We start from the raw sequence: 22,832 nt of genomic DNA on the forward strand, positions 1-22,832 counted from the left end.
CAGGTGCTAGGCTGTGGGTATGCACCTAAAACTGCAGCCTCTCACTGCCCACTCACACACTCTTGGGGTCCACCAGATGTTCCCTGGCTGGTAAGCACTGTCTTCCTCACGGGCCTCAGATCCCCAGCAGAGCACTGCTCGGACCCACCTGTCAGTGGCTGCAGCTGGACCAGAGCACAGCCACAGCCTGTGGCCGTCACATGGAAATGGCTGAGGGTCCTTTTGACACCTTCCTGGATGTCCTTTCGAGATGGGGACGTCACTGGGACTGCCTAGGGTGCCAGTCAAGAATGACTTAACACATACCTAGGACTCTGTTAAGCCACCCCTGCTGCCAGTTGACTTAGGACTGGCTGTCAGGAGACAGCGGAACTAGCCACCCCACATGAAGCCTGGAGGGCACACCTCCCCCGGTGGTCTCTGACTTACAAGATCAATGCCATCCATTCGTTCCAGCCTCAGAGCTATGTGGACTGTCCCCTCAGAAGGCTCAGGGACACCATCAGTGATGGCACTAAGAAAGGGAAAAGAGGTCTCAGAGCAGCCAGGTGGGACTTTCCCTAAGCCCTGGGAGTGACCCTCTCACCAGTAGGTGGCTGTGGGTCTCTGGGCTCTCCTTGAGTGGGTAAAGAACTTCTGCAGGTGGCTTGTTGTCTGGGGACAGCTGGAGAGGAGCACAAGCCCAGAGGCCTCCCTGGAAGATGGGGACAAATCACAAAAAAGAGGTCTAGATGGCCGCTCTCGCAGAGGACCAGCATTCAGCATCTACATGGTGGTTCACAACTGTCTGCAAGTCCACTTCGAGATCTGATGCCCTCCTCTGGCCCCTGAGGGCACCCGACAAGCACTGTGGTGCATAAACATACATGCAGGTTAAACACTCTACACACATTAACTAAAAACAAATCTTTTGTTTTTAAAGGAGCCCCCACCCCCACTAAGGGAACACCAGCTAAAGGCTGGATAGTAACACCAGGACTAGAGTCCAGCCCTGAGAAGAGAGTCATGAGACCTTTTCTCTGACCTTAGAGAAAGAGCCAAATGTCCTAAGAGTTAGCACTAACGTCCAAGGGTCTACCATGTATCAGGCACGTGAAGAAGACTTTTGTATACAGTGGGTGTAAAATAAATGCCACCCTATCACTCACTTTCCAGGTGCTCGCACAACCTGGAGCTCCTGGTGTTCGAGTCCCAGGGCCTGGCTCAGCCATGGCAGCACAGACAGCAATGTCAGCTCTCCTGGTCTCCCTGGGAGGGAGAGGACAAGTTTCCAGAGCGCCATCCCATCATCTCTGCCCCAGCCTCTCCCTCCCTGCCCATGCCCATACCTGTCACAGGCAGACCCTGTGGCTTGTTCAGTGTCACCAGAGGTCCTGAAACATTTCATAGATGTCAGCAAAAGCAGAGAAGCCTGTTTGCACACAGCGCAGCCTCGGGGGTTATAAGCTCCCAACCCCACTTTAAATTGCACTTGCTGGGTTGGGGATTTGGCTCAGTGGTAGAGCGCTTGCCTAGCAAGCGCAAGGCCCTGGGTTCGGTCCCCAGCTCCGGAAAAAAAAAGAAAGAAAGAAAGAAAATTGCACTTGCTAATCCCTACACCTCAGCGCCTTCATGCCTGCTGTTCTAGGCTTCCATTGCCGTTGGCTCCAAACATACCTCAGGATAACCTGCGCCCCTTCTACAGTTCTTGACTGCTGGGGTTGGAGGGGGGCTCAAACACTAGGCTGGCCTCAAACTCATCAGGATCCTCCTGATCCTCCTCACCTCTACCTCCCAAGTCCTGGAATTACAGTTGTGGTCAGCAGTGATTACTCGGTATTTCTACATCAAGACGCTTGATCTCGCAAGGCAGGAGCCATATTTATCCCAGTATTGCGAAGCCCCCTCACTGCTACATGAACACAAAGTTGTGAAGCCCTATGCGGGTGCTCAACGTTGGTCCTCTCTGCGAGAGCAGCCATCTTTTATAAGACCAAGAGGCATGCCGCTTACAGAGGCCAGCTTATAACTAACCCCAAAGCTTTTTCTGATAGCAAACTAACTTCTGTTACAGCTGCTCTTGGAACACAGGGAGGAATAGAAGTCTACGCCTCTCCTCATGATGCTGAGGCTGCTGGCCCGGCTCCTGTAGCTACAGGGGATCAGAGGCACAGGAGTAACAGGCTCCCCTCACCTTTCTGATCCACCACAGCTGCTCTCAGGACTTGAGCCAGCTCTTCCAGACCGAGGTTCTCTGCCCGCAGCAGCCCGGGGAAAGGCTGGTCCTCCACTAGGTCCTTGCGCTTGCTGGAGCGGTGAGGTTGAGGTTGAGGCCGACGCCTGAGAAACATGGTAGAAACTGGTACCTCCCCCTCCCACTCTGCCTACTCCAGCCTCTTCTTACAAAAGTCTCAGAATTCCCGGGCTCAACAGACATTTGAGGTCCACCTTCCCCCAAGACTTTACAGAAGAGGCAGCAAAGGCTTGGAGCGCCAAGGATCTAGTGCCGAGTCACACAACACAGTCGGGCTTAGAACCATGTCCTGATCTGAATTTCGTGCCTCCCCTTGTTCTAGTGTCTCCCCTACACGGAAGTGGGGTGTTATAATCACCGGGCCTCGGTGCCGAAGCCTGCATCCCTCCGCCGTGCGCTAGACCCCAGCCCCGGCCGCCAGACCACAGAGACACTACGTAAAGCTCGCAGGGCTTCCATAGCCGAATCAAGCACTCAGTACGCACGCGTGTCCAAGGACCGCTCAATCCCACCCCCCGTACATCCTCCGTGCGCAGATTGGTTAGGCAGGCTGTCAATCAAAGCAGAGACAGTTCAGCGAAGCAGGGATCTGAGCTTTGCCTCTGCTGAAGAAAAAGTGACATTTAGGGCTCTGGCTGGACATTTTTTCGAAGTAGAATACGTGTCTTAGAATAAAAAGGGGCGAACTTGCAGATTGTCGTTTCAATTTTGGAGAACCTCAAACTGAAAACCTCCCTTGTAAAGCCGAGGGAGAAAAGGTGAAGAACCGCAAGAGCTTGGTAACAGCCAATGACACAAAAGGTCCCAAAGCTGTGGTTCAGGTGGTAGAGAGGATTCACGAGGTTCTGGGTTCGATTCCCAGCACCGCATATGTAGATCACAAAGACCAAGATCACAGACAGATACATGAAAAGATAACCAAGGTAGGCTGGACGTGGTGGTGCATGCCTGTAACAGAGGCAGGTTAAAGCTGAATATGAGACAAACCTGGATTACACAAAGAAAACCCTGACTAAAAAAAAGAACGAACGAACGAATGAAAAGAAAAGAAAAGGAAAGAAAGAAAAGAAGGAAGGAAAAGTAAACAACTGTGAGTCCCACCCTGGCCAGTATGTCTCAAAATCAACATACATAGGCATAAATTGAAACAAACTTCAGAGCTAGGTCACTAATTGCTTGCTGTTGGGGTTGGGGATTTAGCTCAGTGGTAGAGCACTTGCCTAGCAAGCACAAGGCCCTGGGATCGGTCCCCAGCTCCGAAAAAAAGAAAAAAAAAAAAAAGATTGCTTGCTGTTTCCAGCACCCACAGCCTTGGACTCACAACCTCCTTTAACACCTTTCCAACTCATACATATGTCCATAATTAACAATAAAATACAGACTGGGCCTTTAATTCCAGTAGTCTACACAAAGTGAGTATATAACTCTGTCTCATTAAAAAAAAAGTAACAATTTATGCACATAATAAAAACAGTGAAATAGAAATAAAAATAACAAAATAAAAAGCAAGTACCTTAAAAAAGGCAAAAAACAAAAAGCAAAAGTGGGGCATGGTGGCACTCACCACTTAAGGCAAAAGCAAGAGGATCTGTCACCAAGCGACCATCCCCAGACCTGAGAGACTTTCTGAAAGGACCCAGCCAGCACTGGACTGCTGCTTCTGGTGGAGGAATGGGGGGGGGGCAAGGACCCCTCCCCTCCTTCCATTTAGAGGCAGAGGCTGCCTCCCGCACAGCCCAGTGTGTCCTTTCCATGTTCAGCTGCGAGAAAGTTAACCTTCAAACTCACATTAACGATATTGAAGACCAATGTAATTAATATTAGATGAGAATATGAAGGGGGTGCTCCCCATGATGGTATTAGCTTTCTAGGGAGGAGGGGAGAGAAAAGAGAGCCTCTTCCTCCCCATGGGTCGGCTTCCTCCATGTTAGGGTGCACCAAAATGGCCCCTACATGTGCTAAGTAGATGCTGGCTCCTTGCACTTGGACTCTGCAACCTTTAGAACCATGGCACAGACAATCTTTTGTGTGTGTGTGTGTGTGTGTGTGTGTGTGTGTGTGTGTGTATTTTATTTTTATTTACATATAAGTGTCTATCTGTGTAAGTATATGCCACATGTATGCAGGAGTCCCATGTTATGGGCAGTTGTGAGCGTCTGAGCTTCCCATGGGCACTGAGAATGGAGCTCGGCAGCCAGTGTTCTCAACAACTGAGCCATCTCCCCCACCCCACGGAGATAAGCGTATTATCAACTTTCAGAGCTGTGTGTTTGTCTTCCTTCAGTGCTGCTGATGGATCTCGGGCCCCACACTTGCTAGGCGAGCATTTTATGACCGAGCTGCAGACTGGGTTCAGGTGTTTCGTTATAGCAAGGGAAAGCAGATGAAGGAGGAAGGGGTAATGGCTGGGAGGACATGACAGCCGGCCCTGACCTCTTGGCACTGTGGTGCTGTTTGCCCAGAAATGAACTGAGCTCACTATTCCAGTCATCCGAGTGCTCAGACCTGAGCGACCATTCACACAAATCCCCTGTGATGACTAAAAAAAAGTAATATGGCGCCAGGCATCCCGTAAGTGTCACGGTCCTGTAGCTCTCTCTGGAATGCCTGGGAGATCCGCCTGCAGGTGAGGTAAGAATAGGATAATGGGCCATGAGGTGTTAACATCTGCCTTTGCGGCTATAAAACCTGCTTCTCGCTATGGGAAAAGGATGGCATGGTCTTTTATTACTATATAGCAGGAAAGTAAGAAACAGCTGAAGAAAAAGACGATTTTCCTGCCCAGCTGTTTTGCACACCTTTCTGATGTCTTCCTCAAAACCCCACCCTAACCCCCTTCCCCATGGATGCTGCTGGGCTCTAAGACTATTGTCCTTTTGCTAGCAAGAAGAATCAATTCATTTCATCTAAATTTGAATGGAATCTAAGCTTCTGGCTTCTCCAGGTGGATTCGAATGCCACACCATTAGCATATCTTAACTGAGATGAGAATATCTATGGCAGCAGCACTGTGCACATCTGGGCACGTTTAAGGAGGCTTCCAGGGACTATTGCATTCTAAGACCTCTGACCTAGCAAATGGGTGAGCTCCTCAGAATTTGGGTGGGCTCTCGGGAGGCGATGGGATTGTGAAAGGTGGTGGAGGAAGAGCACTTCCTACTGCTTAGAGGAAGTAGGTAGTTTGTTGTAGGTGGTTTTCCCTGGAGAGTATGTCTTGTGTTGGCTCTTTCCTGTTTTGGCTCCATCAACTTCCTGTCTGCAGTCCTCTGAGCTACTCTGTTACAGCCTCCTAGCCTAATAGATCAAAGCCTCTGTTAATTGAGACAGGATCTTACTGTGTAGCCCTGGCTGTCCTGGAACTCACAGAGAGCTGCCTGCCCCTGCCTCCCGAGTGCTGGGATTAAAGGCGTGCACCACCAGATCCAGCATCTGTATTTTACTCACGTAGGTATATGTGGATCACGTGCATGAAGTGCATCTCCTGGAACTGGAGTTCCAGGAAGTTGTGAGCTGACCAGTGTGGACCTTCAAACTCTGCAAAAGCAGCTCTTAGCCATGGGGCCATTGCTGCTTGGGCCCTCTTTCCTTATCAGATATCTTGTCCCCACAACAGAAAAGGTGACTGACAAAGAAGAGAAGGTAAGCAATTATTTTACTCTTTGGAACTGTTTAATATTTTATCATGTGTGTGTGTGTGTGTGTGTGTGTGTGTGTGTGTGCATGTGTAAAATGTGTGTAAAAGGTCACACATGTGGCAGTCAGAGGACAATTTCTTCTTTTTTTTTTCTTTTCTTTTTTTTTGAGACAGGGTTTTTGTGTTTAGCTCTGGCTGTCCTGGAACTTGCTCTGCAGAACAGGCTGGCCTTGAACTCAGATATTCCTGTCTGCCTCTGCCTCCCAAGTGCTGGGATCAAAGGCACACACCACCACCCATGGTTTAGAGGACAACTTTCAATAGTCAGTGCTCTCCTTGTAACATGGGTTCTGGGGAACCAAACCTAGGTCATCAGGCTGGCCAGCAGCAAGCACCTTTACTTGATAATCTCTGCAGCCAGACCCTGTATTGTTAACCTTTTTTTTTTTTAAATTATTTTCCGTTGATGAATGTTTCATCTGCATACATGCAGACATACCATGTGTGAGCCCAATGAGGGCGTCAGATCCCCTGGAGCTGGAGTTATAGGTGGTTGTAAGCCTCTGCGTGGGTGCTGAGAATGAAACCCAGGTTCCCAGAAGAACAACCAGGAGTTCAACCACTGAGCCATCTCTCCAGCCCCCTGTATGGTTCTTTCTCTTCGTTTTTGTTTTTTGAGACAGTCACACTACATAGCCCTAACTGACCTGGAACATGCCATATAGACCAGGGTGGCCTCAAGCGTGCGTCAGTCCTGCCTGTTTCCTGAAGATTATATGCTGGGATTACACATATGTTTCTAAATCTCTTTTTTAACATTATTTATTGGGAGGTGCAGTTGCACATATATAGAAATAAACGGACAACTTGTGGGAGTCCATTCCCTCCTTTCTCTATGTGTGTTCTAGGGATCAGGCTTGGCAGCAAGCACCTTTATGTGCTGAGGCAGCTTGTCCCCAAATCCATGATTTTTTGGAAGGGATTACTTATTGTTGGGCCTGGGAATATAGCTCAGTGGTGATAGAGTGCTTGTCTAATATGTATGAGATTCCACACTCAAAAAAAAATCATAGATTAAAAAAAAACAGACTAAAAAACTTTTGAAGACGATGACTGAGCATGAGATAGCATACAACATTAATCCTAATCCTAGAACTTGAGAGGAAGAGGTGGGCAGATAGATGCCTGTGAATTTAATGAGTTCCAGGATATGAGAGAGAGAGAGAGAACACACACACACACACACACACACACACACACACACACACACACACACACACCACAGAAAGGACTGGTGAAAAACTTGGCAGAAAAAGAAGAAAGAGAAAGAAAAATGCAAGTGACTCTCTTGTCTGCCTTCACCTGGCGTGTGTAAATGCTCTGTCCTAGGCCCATTGGTGTTCCAGAAGCCTTTTCAGGGGGTCTCCTGTGCATCTCAGAAGCAGGTTGAGCAAGGACTAAGGACAAACTAGGCAAAGTGCACAGGTATAATCCCAGCACTAGGGAGGTGGGGAAAGAATTCTCCTGGTTGGAGGAGAGAAGCAACTCCCACAAGCTGTCCTTTGACCTTGTGCATAGCATGTGCATACCAATATCAAAAAATATCTGGGTTGCTTTGTGTGTTTTTAAACATTTTTATTAAGTGTGTGTGTGTGTGTGTGTGTGTGTGTGTGTGTGTGTGTGTGAATAGAAGGAACAGGGGAGAGGCTGGTTCATGGCTTACTCAGCTAAGCAGACTTCTCCTCCATCAATAGTGTCTAGCTCCAAGAAAGGCCATGTCCCCTCTTGGACCACTGCCTGGCCCTCTGGAGACTATAGCTTCTTAGCTCTCTGGAGGTCTTCCTCCCTGTCTGCCCCGTTGCAGGCTGCCTTCTCTTGTTCTCCTCCCACAGCTACCTTCATTCCAGTGGGCGCCAAGCTCCTAGAAGAAAAGGAGGATCCGAACTTTGCCTGGACTGAGAGGGCTCCACGCCAGGAGGCAGCCACAGTTAACTGTTGACCTTGTGCCTGGGACAAACGCCAGCTTCCATCAGCCCTCTCTGGCTCAGTTACAACTTGGCAGCAGGTGTGGACAGGCAGCTGCCCCAGCAGTGGGAAACTGATGCAAACTGGGCCTCCAGTGTACACCTGACCTGGCCCTGACTGCTCTTCACTTTCACTGGGCTCCAGGCCTGGGACAGCTGCCAGCAATGGCTTCCCAGACAAGCATGAGTAACTTGGTCTTTGTCTTAGTGTTTTCCAAGTCCAAATGAGCTTTACAGGAAACGTTATGAGGTTATGTAAGCTTTGGATCTGAGAGCTGGGCTGAAGCATGGATTCCTACAGGCTTAGTCTCTGCTGCCTACATGTGTGAGGAGACCTGACTGCCCCTCCTCAGAGCTCCCTTATGCACTTGTTTTCCCAATGCTGGGGTCACTGTCCTAGGTTAGAGACTCGCCCTGTGGTTTGCTGATCATGAACAGGAGCTGTGTGCAGCTGGCACGGGCGGTGACAAATCACCTGGTAGATGGGTCGGGACCTTTCAAATGAAACATATAAAATGTATCAAAATCTAACAGTGAGGAATCAAAGAAGGGTTCAGGTTCAATCCACCTAACAGGCAAAGTTCATTTGGAAACAGGCACATATGTGGATTCTATGATCTACGCAAATAGTAAATGTGGCAGGCTTAAAAAACCAACCACAGATTCTTACTCTAACATACATTTATGTATGTATGTATGTATGTATGTATGTATGTATGTATGTATGCATTGTGTTGCATCTCACAATGTCAGACCTTATACATTAAAAGGGAGTGGGGCTGGGGATGTAGCCCAGTTGGTAGAGCCTTTGCCTGGTGTGCAATCCACAGGGCCACATGAGTTGGCTGTGGCTGGTGGTTCCCACCTGTAAAGCGAGCCCTTCGGCAGTGCAAGCAAGAGGATCAGAAGCTCAAGGCCCTTCACTGTAGAACAAATCTGAAGCCAGTCTGGGCTGTGTGAGACTGTATCTAAACGGACAAACAGGGCCACAGACAACACAGCTCAGCACATAAAAGCTATACAAGTCTGCCAACCTGAGTTCAATCCCTGGATTGCACAGTTGTCCTCTGACCTTCACACCTGTACCATGGCATGCACACACACACACACACACACACACACACTCACACACACCATAAATAAAATATTAAACAGTTCCAAAGAGTAAAATAATTGCTCATAGACAAACAGACAGACACACAGAGACACAGGCATGCACACACACACAGACACACACAGAGACAGAGGCATGCATACATAGACACACAGAAACACACAGAAACACAGGCATGCACACATAGACACACAGAAACACACAGAAACACAGGCATGCACACACAGAGACACAGGCATACACATGCACACACACATGTACACACACACACACACACACACACACAGAACGATAATTTCTCCTGTAAATGCTATCTCCTGTACGTCTTGGCAAATGGTTCCACACAAAGAACACAGGCAACAGTGAGGTGTCAGCATAAATAATTTACCGCAGACTCTAATGCTGTTCATTCGTTAGTGGAAAATGAGAACAGGAGAGGTGACCGTGTGACTTTCCCTGGAGATCATGAACTATGTCCATTCAGTTCAGGAAGAGCATGAATGACAGGCAAAGCCACATTCCATCCAAGTCCAGCTTGGTGAACCTATGAGCTTACTGGGTTTCTTATGGGGGGCCTGGGTGAAGCAGATTCATCTGCGTTCCCTAAAAGTTCCTCCCTGGCTGGCACAGGTCAGGACCCCCCAAATCTGCATCACTTAACTCTACCTCTAACCGCCCCCCCCAGCACACCTCATGATCATGTGTAGCGGGGGCTTGGAGGGAGTAATTGGAATCCCAGGTGAGAGAACCCCCGAGGCCCCCTCCTTTTCTTCTACTACGGAGTGCTAACCGCTCTGGTACCATAGCCATAGGTATGACTGGTGCCGTGGCATGTTGCTTGTTTTGCTGCCTTGACTGGGGCCAAGGTATGATGGGGGCCACCATAGCGATGTCTGCTGCATGATGAACGTAGGCAGCCGGACACCGAGGAGCACCAAGGAGGGAGTGGCACAGAGGACAGCACATGGCGACACAGGGGCAGACTTGGTGCCTGCCAGGGGCAAGTGTTGGTCCTCTAAGCTACCTGAGATAGAACAGAAGGAACTGAGGCAGCCCAGGAAGTCCTCCTGTGACCAGCCCACTCCAGGGCTCCAGCCCTTCCTGAGATTTCCTTGATGCTGTGCTGTGAGAGAGGTGTAGGCGGGTGAGAAGCTCTCCAACTGCCAGGCTTGTGGGTGCTACTAGCAGAGCGCAGGGTCCCCAGTCACATCTGTGGCCGAGGAGGACTGGGGTCTTCATTGCAGCATCTTCAGACAGGCAGGGAGGAGGGAGGCCTTGGCCTTGGAGGGCTGTTCTTCCTCAGTGGCATCCAGGAACTGCTGCATGTAACTGGAGGTGCCAAGCAGCATGTGGCCTGTGGCTTGCATACTGAAGAGAGTCCAGCGGAGCATTTCCCTGGGAGATAGCAAAGGCATTCGGATCAGATATAAAGAATGCCCCCTCGGTCTCCCCAAATATTTTCTCCATTTTTCTATGCTGGCCTGAAGCAAGTGGCTTCAAGTTAACTTGCTCTCTCTGTCTCTGTCTCTGTCTCTGTCTCTGTCTCTGTCTCTGTCTCTGTCTCTGTCTCTGTCTCTCTCTCTCTCTCTCTCTCTCTCTCTTTCTCTCTCCTTTCCTTTCTTCCTTTTTCTTTTTGAGATAACAGTCTCACACTGTAACTAAGGCTAGCTATGAACTCATTGTGTAGCCCAGGCTGGCTTTGAACTCACAGTAATCCTCCTGCCTCAGCTTCCTGAATGCTGTTACAACTATGTGCCATCACATAAACCTAACTTTTTTGGTTTCGGTTTGAACACTTCCTAGTACAGACAGGAAGTGGGACGAGGCTCACTGCTGTCCTCCTACACAAAGCCCTGCCCCTCCTTGTGTGCCAGTTTTTCGGGACCCTTGCTTTTCCCTGTGCTTAACACGAGTTCTCAAAACAAAGCCTCTTTTTTTCCTTTCTTTTATTTTCTTTTGTTTTTCAAGACAGGGTTCATCAGTGTAGCCATAGCTATCCCTCTATAGACCAGGTTTGCCTTGAACCTGTGGAGTGTGCCACCACACCAGACTTTTTATTTTCTTGTGATAATTTGTTTTTCTTTTCTTTTTTGTGGTGCTGGAGATGGAACCCAAGGCTTTACTCAAGCAAAAGCAGCTAATCTGCCACAGAGCTGTTTCCCAACCACTCTGGACCAGCCGGACGAACTTGCACAACACATTCTGTCCTTTGTGACACTATGTCCTAGACTTTATAGTCTTTCCAGGTCACTTTTCAGAATGCTGGCCATGAGGCTCCTATGGGTAATACCATATACTAAGACCAGAACTTGAAACAGACAGGGCTGAGCACTAAGCCAGACTGGTTTGGGTGTCTGTTTTCAAGACTATTATGTCTAAGAACTAGAGATGTAACTAATTTAGTACAGTGCTTGCCTCATAGCAAGAGTGAGGCCAGCCTGGGCCACATGGGACCCTGTCTCACAGGAAGGAAAAAAAGAAGCTTTAAACTGCTCTGGTTCTGAGCTCAGCTTCCTGACATGGAAACATGGGCTATGAGTTTGAAGTCGGCATGCGCTCTGCTGTATAGAAGAGAGAGAATGCAGCCGAGAGCAGCCAACCGAGTGCAAGTTCTTCCGCAGCTGTTTACAAGGCTGGGTGAGGGTCACTAGGCGTAGCTGGTCAGAAGAGCAATAAGGAAGAGAAAACACAAGAAAAATACTCCTGCCTCATGTTAAACTTGTCTCCTCAGGGCCATCAAGAGGGCTTTGTGAGTAAAGGTGTTTGTGGCTGCCAACCACAGTGATCCGAGTTCTAGCTCAGGGAGCCTCATGGTGGAAGAAGAAAGAGAACTGCCTCCCGAAAGTTGTCCTCTGATGGCCACACTCAAACCATATGGAAGCTCTGAGCACACGCACACACCACACGCGCACACACACACACACACACACACACACACACTAATAAATACATAAAATTAATATAGTTGTTTTAAGAGAGAGATTGTCTTATGCCATAGCAGGCGTGTACTTACACACATACATATAGAGCCATTAAATGAATGTTTTTTGTTTTTTGTTTTTTTTTGTTTTTTTTTCAGAGCTGGGGACCGAACCCAGAGCCTTGCGCTTGCTAGGCAAGCGCTCTACCACTGAGCTAAATCCCCAACCCCTAAATGAATGTTTTTAATTAACTTCTATTCGCCTTCATTCAGTATGTGGATTTACATTCTTGGTGGTTCAAGGGGAGTAGAGATACACTTAGAACCATAAGCAGCTCACAGCAGACATTTTAGGCACTGGAGACTTGGTCTGAGGTTAGAAACATGGAGTCAAGTTAGGTTCCCAGGGTCTGTGACAGGAGGCTCACAGCCAGCTCCAGGGCGTCAGACACCCGCGGTCTCGGCATGTATCTATCTGTATTCACATGCACACACTCCTTCACAGATACATACACACATATCAGAGCTAAAATATTTGCTGGGCAGTGGTGGTGTGTGCCTTTAATCCTAGCACTCGGGAGGTAGATCTTTGAGTTTGAGGCTAGCCTGGTCTACAGAGTGAGTTTCAGGATATCCAGGGCTATACAGAGAAACCCTGTCTTGAGAAAGAAAAAAAAAGATATAAACACTGAAAATATATATTAGGGCTAGAAGTACAATTTAGTGGCATCATGCTTGTCTGACATGTATAAAACCCTGGGTTTAATCCCAGCATTGAAGTCTGTGTGTTCGTGCATGTATGTGTATGTCTTTTTGCAGTACTGGGGAACTGGACCCAGAGCCTTAGGGGCTCACTTTACCACTGAACTATAACCTCTGCTTTCTTCTTATTTTTTTTTATTTATTTTGAGACATCTCCCTAGGTTGCTCAGGTTAGCCTTGAACACACTCTGTAGCCTGGACAAGCCTCTAACTTGCTATCCTCCTGTCTCACCCTCCTGAGTTGCTGTCATTATAGGCCTGTGCCCCAAAGTCTGACTTTACCTATGTTTTCATGCAGTGCCTTTCAAGTTATTTCTCCAACTGGAGAACTGAGGCTTTGAGCAGTCTTTAAAAGGAATGAAAATCTGGCATATTCTACAAAGGAGTGGACCTTGGAAACAGAATTCTTGTGGGAAAAGCCAATCATGAAAGGACAAACACTGTTTGATCTTGTAACTATGAGGTATCTAGGATAGATCAACAGAGGGACAGAAAGTAGAATAAAGACTGGCAGGGTCTCTGGAGAGGACTGAGAACTGTTATTCGCTGTGTACAGCGTCTGCTGCCTGGTGCAAAGGTTCTGGAAAGGAAGACAAGGTTTGCACAAATGGTCAGTTACTTCATGCTGCCAGTGAGACACTTAAAGTGGCTGCCACAGAAAATTTTAGAATGTGCAGATTTTAGCACAATTCTTTTTTTTTTTTTTTTTTTTTTGAGATAAGGTCTCATTGTGTAGCCCCGGCTGACCTGGAAATTGATTTATAGCCTAGAACTCACAGAAATTCATTTGACTCTGCCTCCCAAATGCTGGGATTAAAGGCGTGCACTACACCACTTAGTCCTTAGCACCACTTGACAGTGTCTTATTTTGTGTGTATCTGAGTGCAGGGCCCATAGAGGCCAGAAAAGAGCGACAGAGCCCCCTGGAGCTGCAGAAACGAGCTGGCTGACTTGAGTGCTGGGTGCTGGGAACTATTCCTTTTTTTTTTTTTTTTTTTTTTTTCCCCCCTGGAGCTGGGGACCAAACCCAGGGCCTTGCGCTTCCTAGGCAAGTGCTCTACCACTGAGCTAAATCCCCAACCCCTTGGGAATTATTTCTTAATGGCTCTGCCATTTCTCCGCTGGTGTTTTGCTTTGTGGTGGGTGTTTTGATTTATTTTGTTTTGTTTTTCCTTGTTGTTGTTTTGTTTTGTTTTGTTTTGAGACAAGGTCTTATCTGGCCCAAGCTAACCTTGAACTTCTGATCCTCTACTTCCAGTATTTATATATACTATATATAAGCACACTGTAGCTGTCTTCAGACACACAGAAGAGGGCATCAGTTCTCATTACAGATGGTTGTGAGCCACCATATAGTTGCTGGGATTTGAACTCAGGACCTCTGGAAGAGCAGTCCACATTTTCAGTTTTAAAAATGATTAACTGTGAGGGGGCTGGAGGGATGGCTTAGTGGTTAAGAGTACTGACATCTTCTGGTGTGTCTGAAGACAGCTACAGTGTATTCATATATATAAAACAAATAAATCTTGAGAAGATGATTAGCTGTGGAAATAGCTCAGGATACGCGTGCACGACGAGTAGTACCCGTGAGACTCCAACTTCAGCACACACAAGAAAGTTCCTCAGCCAGCTATTCTAGAAAGTCTACTTTTGGGGGTGAAAAATTGTACTTTGCTATACTAGAAAACCTTAAAACCACACACACACACACACTCTCACTCTCACACACACACTCACACACACACTCACACAACACACACACATACACACACTCACACACACTCACACACACATACACACACTCACACACACTCAGTCACACACACTCACACACTCAGTCACACACACTCACACACACACTCAGTCACACACACACCACTCACTCACACACATTCACACACTCACACACATACACACACTCACACACACACTCACATAAACACACACTCACACACATACACACACTCACACACACTCAGTCACACACACTCACACACTCTCACTCACACACACTCACACACTCACACACTCTCACTCACACACACTCACACAATACACACACTCACACACACACTCACACACACACGCACACATACACACCACTCACACACACATTCACACACATACACACACTCACATAAACACACACACTCACACACTCAGTCACACACACTCTCACTCACACAATACACACACTCACACATACTCACACACACACTCACACACATACACACCACTCACACACACACATTCACACACACACTCAGTCACACACACTCAGTCACACACACTCACACACTCACTCACACACTCAGTCACACACTCAGTCACACATTTACACACTCTCACACACACACACATACACACACCCTAATGCAAATCAAGTCACTTAGATCCCTGCACAGATGTGGCAGTCACTCTTTGTTTATCCCCAGTGTCCACCCAGCCCCTGAGAGTTTTGCTTTGGGCAGACAGGTCGGGGTTCTTAGCGTTTTCCCACCCAGACCCTGTCTGTCCCAACCCACTCACTTCACGATGCGTTTGGCCCTGTAGCAGTGCAGGTCATATGAAAGCGAGTATGTGTCATAGAGGGTTGCCTTCACGTTCAGGCAGCCGATGAAGTCCTGAGGGTTCAGCTTGTACAGGTCAAAGGTTACCCGGGCCACGTCGATCTTCTTAGTTGGCTTCTGGGAAAGGGATAGCTGGGCTTTCTTCTTGCGCTGCAAAACAAGCCCATGTAAGCTCACCCCCGGAACCCCTCCCGAGCTCTCCACATTCACCCCTGCCTCAGGAGGTCCGTCACCTGTTCTGATGGGGACTTCCACTTCTGCCCCTTCTGCAGGACCATGAACACTGTATCTCTTGGTAGGGCTTGGAAGTATTCTTCTGTCTCCACGATTGTGCCATCTTCCTCCAACACCAGGGAGAAGGGCTTGTCTTTAAGCTTCAAGATGTCTTGGACCTGAAAAAACCGTTAGTGACATTTCTGCCACCCCTATGGAGCCATAGTGCTGAGGGACGGAGACTTATGCCAAAGCACCAGCTGCCAGAGGAAAACCAGGGGAGCTGGGTCTTACTACGTCGCTTAGGTTGGCCTGGAACTCGCCATGTAGCACAGGTTAGTGCTGCCATCTCTTTCTATCTTCCGGCCTCAGCCTCTCAAGTAATTTGGATTACAGGCCTATACCACCGGGCCAGTTAGACTCTGCTTAGATGTTGTTGTTTCTTTCATTTTGCTTTGTTTTTAAATCTATGTAGCCATGGCTGACTATGTGGACCAGGCTGGCCTCCAACTCACAGAGATCCACCTGCCTCTGTCTCCCTAGTATTTGGAATTAAAGGCTGTGAGGCACCGTACCTGGCCAGCATTTAGATTTCTTATTTTTTAATTATGTGTATATGGATATGGGCGTATTTGTTATCCATGTCACTTGGCCTGAAGCTAGAGTTGCAGGCAAATGTGGGTGATGGGAACTGAACATGGGTCCCTTACGTGATTACTGAGTACTGATATGTCCGGCTCCAGACTGCACTATTTAATACAGTTTGGCCCAGGATGACGGATGGTATAGACCTGTAATCCTAATACTCAGAAGGCAGAGCCGGCATGACAGCAAGGCTAGCTGATCTGTACAAGAAGATGGAGGCCACCCACTACTGCACAGCGAGACCTTGTCTCTAAAAGGGGTAGGGGAGGGGCATGGGAGTGGGGAATAAAGGAAGGAAAAAGAGTTTCCGATTCAAACATTGAGTTGAACTGTCCCTCTAACTGGGTCTGGGGGAGTTTGAATACCAATAAATAATCTGTTACTATCATTACACCCTATTAAAATAGGAGTCTCTTTTTGTATAAAGTAGTAAATTTAAAGTATGAGAATTGTATATTTGCATGATATTGAAACTTCTTAGAAAACGGTTAATACTAAAAAAAAAAGTAACAAAAAACTAAAGTTAAAAAATAGACTGAGGAGGGACGGGAGAAAAAAAATAGTTAGACTGAGAAATACATTACACAGAGAAGCCCAGCTATTCCACCCTATTCTAACAATCAAATTAAATGAAACAAGACAAATAAAAAAAATGTTATATATGCCTGTAAGCATGATTCTTTTATCTTCCTTCTCTCTGTGTTTATTTGTGGGGTGAGGAATTGAACTGAGGTTTTCTTTTTTTTTTTTTTGGTTCTTTTTTTTCGGAGCTGGGGACCAAACCCAGGGCCTTGCGCTTCCTAGGTAAGCGCTCTACCACTGAGCTAAATCCCCAGCCCCTGAGGTTTTCTTTAGGAAAAGTATTCTATTGGGCTACATCCTCAGGTATCAACTTAAAAATATTTCTTAAAGATTTATTGTGGGGCTGGGGATTTAGCTCAGTGGTAGAGCGCTTGCCTAGGAAGCGCAAGGTCCTGGGCTCGGTCCCCAGCTCCGAAAAAAAGAAAAGAAAAAAAAAAAGATTTATTGTATCCATATTCGTGTTTTCTTTTCTTTTCTTTTTTTTTTTTTTTTTTTTTTTTCAGAGCTGGGGACCGAACCCAGGGCCTTGCGCTCGCTAGGCAAGCGCTCTACCGCTGAGCTAAATCCCCAACCCCATATTCGTGTTTTGCCTGCTTGTATGTCTGTGTTTCCCATGCATGGGGTGACCCTGGAGGCCAGGAGGCATCGGGTCCCCTGAAACTAGGCCATGTTGGGGGTGGGAACTGAACCTGTGTCCTCTGAAAGAGCAGCCCGTGTGTTTAACCACTGAGCCATCTCTCTGGCCCCAACAACTTGCTTGTAATCTTGTTCCTGCCAAAGCTATAAAGCATGAAACTGGGAACAGGCCATTCAAAACGCAGGTACAGGATATAAAACAACTGTCTTGCCATCTTTAAAATCTAGCTAGATGGCTCAGCAGGGAAGGGGGCTTGCAGTGCAAACTTTAATATTTGAGTTCAATACCTGGAGCCCACCGTGGAAGGAGAGAACTGACTCCTGAAAGTTGCCCTCTGACCTCCACATGTGCCCTGCGGCACGCCCCAGAACTCACACTTAACCATACACACACACACACACATTTTGTAAACATAAAACTACCCAATTGGCAATCCTGCAGCGGGGTCTCAAGATGAACTTGGCTGATGTTACATTGCTCCCTCATTTTGAGCTGATGACCATGCAGGAGAAAATCCTCTTGTATAGACAAGGGAAGTATCCAAAAGTCATGGCAGCAGGTCGGCTATTTATTTCCTAGTGATCCAGCAAGCGTTTTGTATGCTTCTTACAGGTTTTGTTAGTCTGATTTGCTTCATATTAGCTTTTTAAAATCCTCCACAGCACTCTCTGTCTCTGCCTCTGTCTCTCTGTCTCTGTCTGTCTCTCTGTCTCTGTCTCTGTCTCTGTCTCTCTCTCTGTGTGTGTGTGTGTGTGTGTGTGTGTGTGTGTGTGTGTGTGTGTAGAGTGTCTGCACATCATCCCAGCACTCAGGAGGTAGAAGGCAACGGGATGAAAAGTTAGTCACACATCAGCTACATAGTGAGTTCCAGTCTAACTACATGGAATCCTATCTCAAACAAACAAACAAACAAACAAACAAACAAACAATAAAAACATCCTCAACATGGGACGGTTGGCTTATGCCTGTAATCCTAGCCCTTGGTAACCTGATGCAAGAAGAATACTGGAAGTTCCAGGCTAACCTCGGTTACATAGTGAGTTCCAAGGAAGCCTGAGCTAAAGACTGAAACCCTGCCTAACTGCTTAAAGGCAAAAACCAAGAAACTAACTTAAATAAACAAATGGAATTTAAGCTCCAGTGGTGGCTCAGCAGGTAAAGGTGCTCACAGCCAAGCTTGATGACCTCAATTCAATCCCAGAACTCCCATGATGGAAAGAGAAAACCAACTCCCATGCACTGATTTCTACCCATGTCCTGTGGCATGCATGTGTTATGTGACACATACACACAAACCAATAGATAAACAATCACTAAAAAAATAAAATGTAAACTCCTCCAGTAGCGTGCAGAGAGCGTTGCTGACTTAACCTTCCTGGCGAGGTTTTCATCTCGTGTTTTAACTCTGCTCTTCCTAGGAACAGATTTGTGAGACCTTTGGAATGACACAGTTACTTGGCAACCACATCTCTGATGCTCTCCCCTCTACTCTGTCCGCACTTTTGTGCTGCCAAACATGGGGTCAAAGTCCAGAGGGCTGACAAAGACGCACTTCTGACCTGTCTGTGTTGTGGAGTCTCACTATGTCTCCCTGTGTCCCCTGGCAACGGAACCCTGACTAGGAGGTTCTCAAATTCTACACCGCTAAGGCTTTCTTAAAGTACCCGCTGAAAAGGGAACTCCCTGGCCTCATCCATGACCCAGTCTCTGGTGGTAGCAGGACGGGGTGTGCAGTGTTAGAACCAGGTAAGATAAGAAGATCCAGATGGTGGAAGTGGTCCCTGGAGCTCAGAGCAAAGAGTGAACCAGGCCTTTTGATTCAAGGCAGACTCAGCCACAAGTCTCATAGGAGACGACAAACCTGCCCCAGGAAGAGCAGAGTTAATTTGCATGAATGAGATAGGAACCTCGCCTGGAAGGTTAAGTCATCTATGCTCTCTGCATGCTAAATTGAATTCTGACAACGGAAAAACTACTTTCCTGGAAGTTCCAGCTTGGGAAACAGATGCCGGGAACGTTGTGTGGGGGCAGGTAGGAGATGCAGATGGAAAGCACCCAGCTCCTGTTTCCTCAACTCCTGACCCCCTGGAAGGTTGTTTTTATGTTTTGTGTAGTTTTACTGTGTGTGAGTGAAAGGTGTGGGGTGTGTGTGTGTGTGTGTGTGTGTGTGTGTCTGTCTGTCTGTCTGTCTGTGTGTCTGTCTGTGTGTCTGTCTGTCTGTCTTCCAAGTCCTGGACTCTCAGGCTTGAGTCACCACACCTAGCTTATTTTTCCAAGTATAAGGGGTACTAGGAAAAAGAACTAAGAGCCTTTTCATGAAGAAAATACAATCCAGCCACTGTTTTGTAAGACGTGTAAGACAGCAATGTACCACCCTCCCTCTGTCACTTGACCAAGCCACCCATCTGTCACACACACAGCTCTCCAGACACGTAATGCCAACCCTCCAGTGCTTATACCAGAAAGGAACCCTTAAGGAAACAACACACGCGCATGCGCATGCGCGCGCCACACCAATTCAGGCCTGGAAGACTGACGCAGCTGGCAGGCAGCATCAACTCTCAGCCAGCCCCTGGAGAGAGCTGACGCAGAGTACAGGTAGACCCCTTACCTTGCCCAGGAGGTCCTCCAAGCTGTGGGCCATGATGCCTTTGCGAACCTTCCGATCTGCGGTGCTAACACGACAGGGTCTTGCCCTGGGGGTCTCCCGGCTGGGCTCAGACACCAGCTGTTGGGTCACCACTGCAGTGCTCACTGCTACATGCCTGGGGACATCCGTTTGAACATCAGACAATCTGCCTGCTGCCCACTCCTGCCTGCTGAGCTCACATCTGACACTCCCTTCCAACCAATCATGGCCCCTCCAGATGGCTTTCTCAAAGCCCATCCAAGGGTGCCTCCAATTTGGATGGGCAGGAAAATCGGCTGGAATCTTACTTAAATCAGGCTCACTTTGGTGGTTATGAGTGGAGCCCAAGGACTGTACGTCTAACAAGTCCCCAAACTGTGTCAGTGTAGCTGGTCCACACTGTGGACCACTCTGTTGACTACTCTGCTCTAAGGCCTTGTTTACTTCGTAGTAAAGTGGGGTGAAATGGGAGGGGGGACCCTGTAGTATATTTTTGGACTCTCGGATACATAGGGTAGAAAGAAAGGAGATGAGAGAATCTGAGTCTGGGCTTTACTGAGTTCGATTTCAAAGTTTGTCTCTCCTACAGACTTGCTAGGCAACAGGTGACAGAATGCTCAACCAGTGACTCAATTTCCCCATCTATTGACTTGACATATTGACTTCCCAGAGCAGGCATGAGGCTCCTAGGAGATCAGGAATGGAGGCACCCAGCGCAGAGCCTCTCTACTCCAGATGTGAGGGGAATTCCATGATGGTGTCAGAGAAGAGTGTAGCCTGGGCACTTATCCAGACTACAAGCTCAGGCACTGCTCTAGTCAGCTCAGATCTCAATCAGGTCTGTCGGGGCTTATTGTAAGATTTTTTGCTTGTTTGTAGCTCTGGTTGATCTGGAACTTTCTATGCATACCAGACTGTCTTCAAATTCACCAAGATCTGCTTGCCTCTGCTCACCAAGTGCCAGCATTCAAAGTATGTGCCACCATGCCTGGCCATATCTGTATTTCAACTACACACCCACAATGACTTCTCTTTTTTTGACCTAGGATAGCCCTGGCTAACCTGGAACTGTAGATTAAGCTGACCTCGAATTCACAAAGATCTTCCTGCTTCTGGCTCCTGAGTGCTGAGATTAAAAGCGTATACCACAGCCACAGCCAACCCTTAAATGGCTTTTATGCCCACTAAAAGTACAAGAAGTTCTAGCTGATGTCCCCCAGGTTGCTTCTTGTTTATTCCTGGCTCCCCTCACCTGGACAGTGACCTAGGGTAGAGAAGGCTGAGAGACTTCATAGCATAGTCCATTCTTGTCAGCTGGATTGTGTTAGACCTGAAACAGAGGCAGAAGCTCATCAGTTAGCGGAAAGGGAGGGGTCCCTCTCTCTCTTTGACCCAATGCACCCCAACCCCCACACAGCAACCCTCTGCCCCAGTCTCTCCTCTGACCACCCATTTCCTGTGAGCCAGAGTCTACCACTCCCACCTACTCTACAGCCGCTCCCCAGCCCCCAGCAGCACTCACTCCATTGTTTCTCTGACCCAAGCTCTGGTCACACTGAGCCGAGAAGCTGAAGTCAGGGCTGAAGAGGCCCTCACTGATTTGTCCCTGTCCCAGGGGACAGAGTCCACTTCACGCTGGCAGGAGGTGAGTCACACCTCCTCATGCTCTGAGGGACCTGAAAGTCACCTATAGTCCAGAAACTCTACAGGCAGCCAGACGGGGGAGCCTGCTTTGCCCATGGGCCCTTGAGCAATAGAGTCCTCCTGAGGTTTGGCACTGGCCAAAAGAAGTTTTGTACTAAAGACCATCTAGGTTTGTGCTCTCCAATACCACCTAAGTCCCAGGTTCCCTGCTGCTACCTCAGGAAAGCTTTGCTGATGGTTTGCAGAAGGACCCTCCATCCTCCCCGTCCCATGTCCATGTCTCTGTAGCTCCTGTGTCCTTGCTGTCTCTGTTTTCAGCCCTTAGCACCAGGAGTGGGCATGGGACAGAACTGCGTCCTCAGCCACGTCAAATCACTCTGTGCATCTGATAACTCTGGTTCTCCTCAGGTCACCCCTACAGAGTCAGAGTCCCCTCACCCCAACTCCACACTACCCAAGCACACTTATTCCAACCCTGTTCCTTATACCTAACCCCTCACACAGCAACCCTCCCCCCAACACCTGCTCTCTAGTAGCCAAATACCCCAGCTCCTCACCTCCCCCTCACCTCCCAGCCTCCTGGCAATACCGAGTGGCCAGGCACAGCCCAGGCCTCCCTCCATTTTATTTCTGTCTCCCGTGAAGCCACTCCCCTGGCCCTCAGCCCCAGCTAGGGAAAAGAGCATAGGGAGTATGTTCGAAACTCTCCCCTAGGGATTTCAAGTCAGACTGACTCCCAAAAAGCCCTGAAATGGGGAAGAAGACATGTTTCGAAAATTTTAGAAGAGGTACCGCCCATGGCACTAGGCAAGAGGGCACAGAAAGCAATAGATGTGGCTATAGAGGGTCCGGCGTCTATTACCAGCACCTATACGGCGACTCACATTGTTTGTAACTCTGGTTCTAGGGGATCTGTCACTTCGTCAGGCCTCTGTGGACACTGCACCACCAAACCTGGCTAAGATGAGTTCTTTATAAATGCCTGACACATCTGTAGGCACAGCTGATTGGGAAGCTGATTCAAACCTTAATGCAGCAACATGAAGACAGAGTTACATAGACTTTTTCTGTCCTGTAGTCACCTGTTGGGCCTCTGCAGCCCAGAGGGGGGACTCACTGGCTCTCACGAGATGCATTATTTAGAGCTCAGCCAGTCCATGAAAGAGGCACATTCATTCATCAAGCACTTCCAGCGTGTCACTCTAGGGGCTCATCAGAAAGCAGG

The 22,832-nt window shown here is 48.0% G+C and overlaps 2 protein-coding genes and 1 long non-coding RNA gene across 12 annotated transcripts in view; 1 reads left to right on the plus strand and 2 right to left on the minus strand.

Moving 5' to 3' along the window:
• Rpusd3 (RNA pseudouridine synthase D3) overlaps positions 1-2,703 on the minus strand; it is an 8,833-nt gene extending 6,130 nt beyond the window's left edge. For 2 of the 5 annotated variants that reach the window (XM_087658184.1, XM_087658183.1), the window contains exons 1-7: positions 2,592-2,701; positions 2,174-2,286; positions 1,329-1,373; positions 1,149-1,248; positions 587-694; positions 430-514; positions 149-272 (exon numbers count right to left, since the gene is read on the minus strand). In XM_087658184.1, the coding sequence (XP_087514310.1) occupies positions 149-272; positions 430-514; positions 587-694; positions 1,149-1,248; positions 1,329-1,373; positions 2,174-2,286; positions 2,592-2,692 (676 nt within the window). In that variant the 5' untranslated portion in view covers positions 2,693-2,701. 5 annotated transcript variants of the gene reach the window in all.
• Positions 2,704-5,454: 2,751 nt separating this feature from the next.
• On the plus strand, positions 5,455-10,400 carry LOC102548450 (uncharacterized). Its single transcript, XR_015686951.1, has 2 exons — positions 5,455-5,872; positions 7,760-10,400. It is a non-coding gene; the product is annotated as an uncharacterized LOC102548450 (long non-coding RNA).
• On the minus strand, positions 9,369-22,207 carry Cidec (cell death-inducing DFFA-like effector c). Of its 6 annotated transcripts, none has more exons than XM_087658881.1 (6): positions 21,824-22,207; positions 21,216-21,293; positions 19,946-20,099; positions 15,491-15,649; positions 15,217-15,407; positions 9,369-10,400 (listed from the first exon to the last, which is right to left on the minus strand). In XM_087658881.1, exons 1-6 carry the CDS (start codon positions 21,883-21,885, stop codon positions 10,241-10,243), a joined length of 804 nt encoding a protein of 267 aa, XP_087515007.1. In that variant the 5' UTR covers positions 21,886-22,207; the 3' UTR covers positions 9,369-10,240.
• Positions 22,208-22,832: the final 625 nt, after the last annotated feature.

This window comes from Rattus norvegicus, chromosome 4 (assembly GCF_021556685.1).
Source record: "Rattus norvegicus strain SHRSP/BbbUtx chromosome 4, alternate assembly SHRSP_T2T, whole genome shotgun sequence".
Lineage (NCBI taxonomy): Eukaryota > Metazoa > Chordata > Mammalia > Rodentia > Muridae > Rattus > Rattus norvegicus.

What these genes read in the sequence shown, in the direction of transcription:
- Cidec (XM_087658881.1), bottom strand. Translation starts at nt 21,885, where the DNA reads ATGGACATGGGACGGGGAGGATGGAGGGTCCTTCTGCAAACCATCAGC. An exon ending in ATCAGCAAAGCTTTCCTGAG is followed by an intron (nt 21,294 to 21,823) that starts GTAGCAGCAGGG and finishes CCTCTGTTTCAG; the next exon opens with GTCTAACACAATCCAGCTGA. An exon ending in GGAAGTCCCCATCAGAACAG is followed by an intron (nt 15,408 to 15,490) that starts GTGACGGACCTC and finishes CTTGTTTTGCAG; the next exon opens with CGCAAGAAGAAAGCCCAGCT.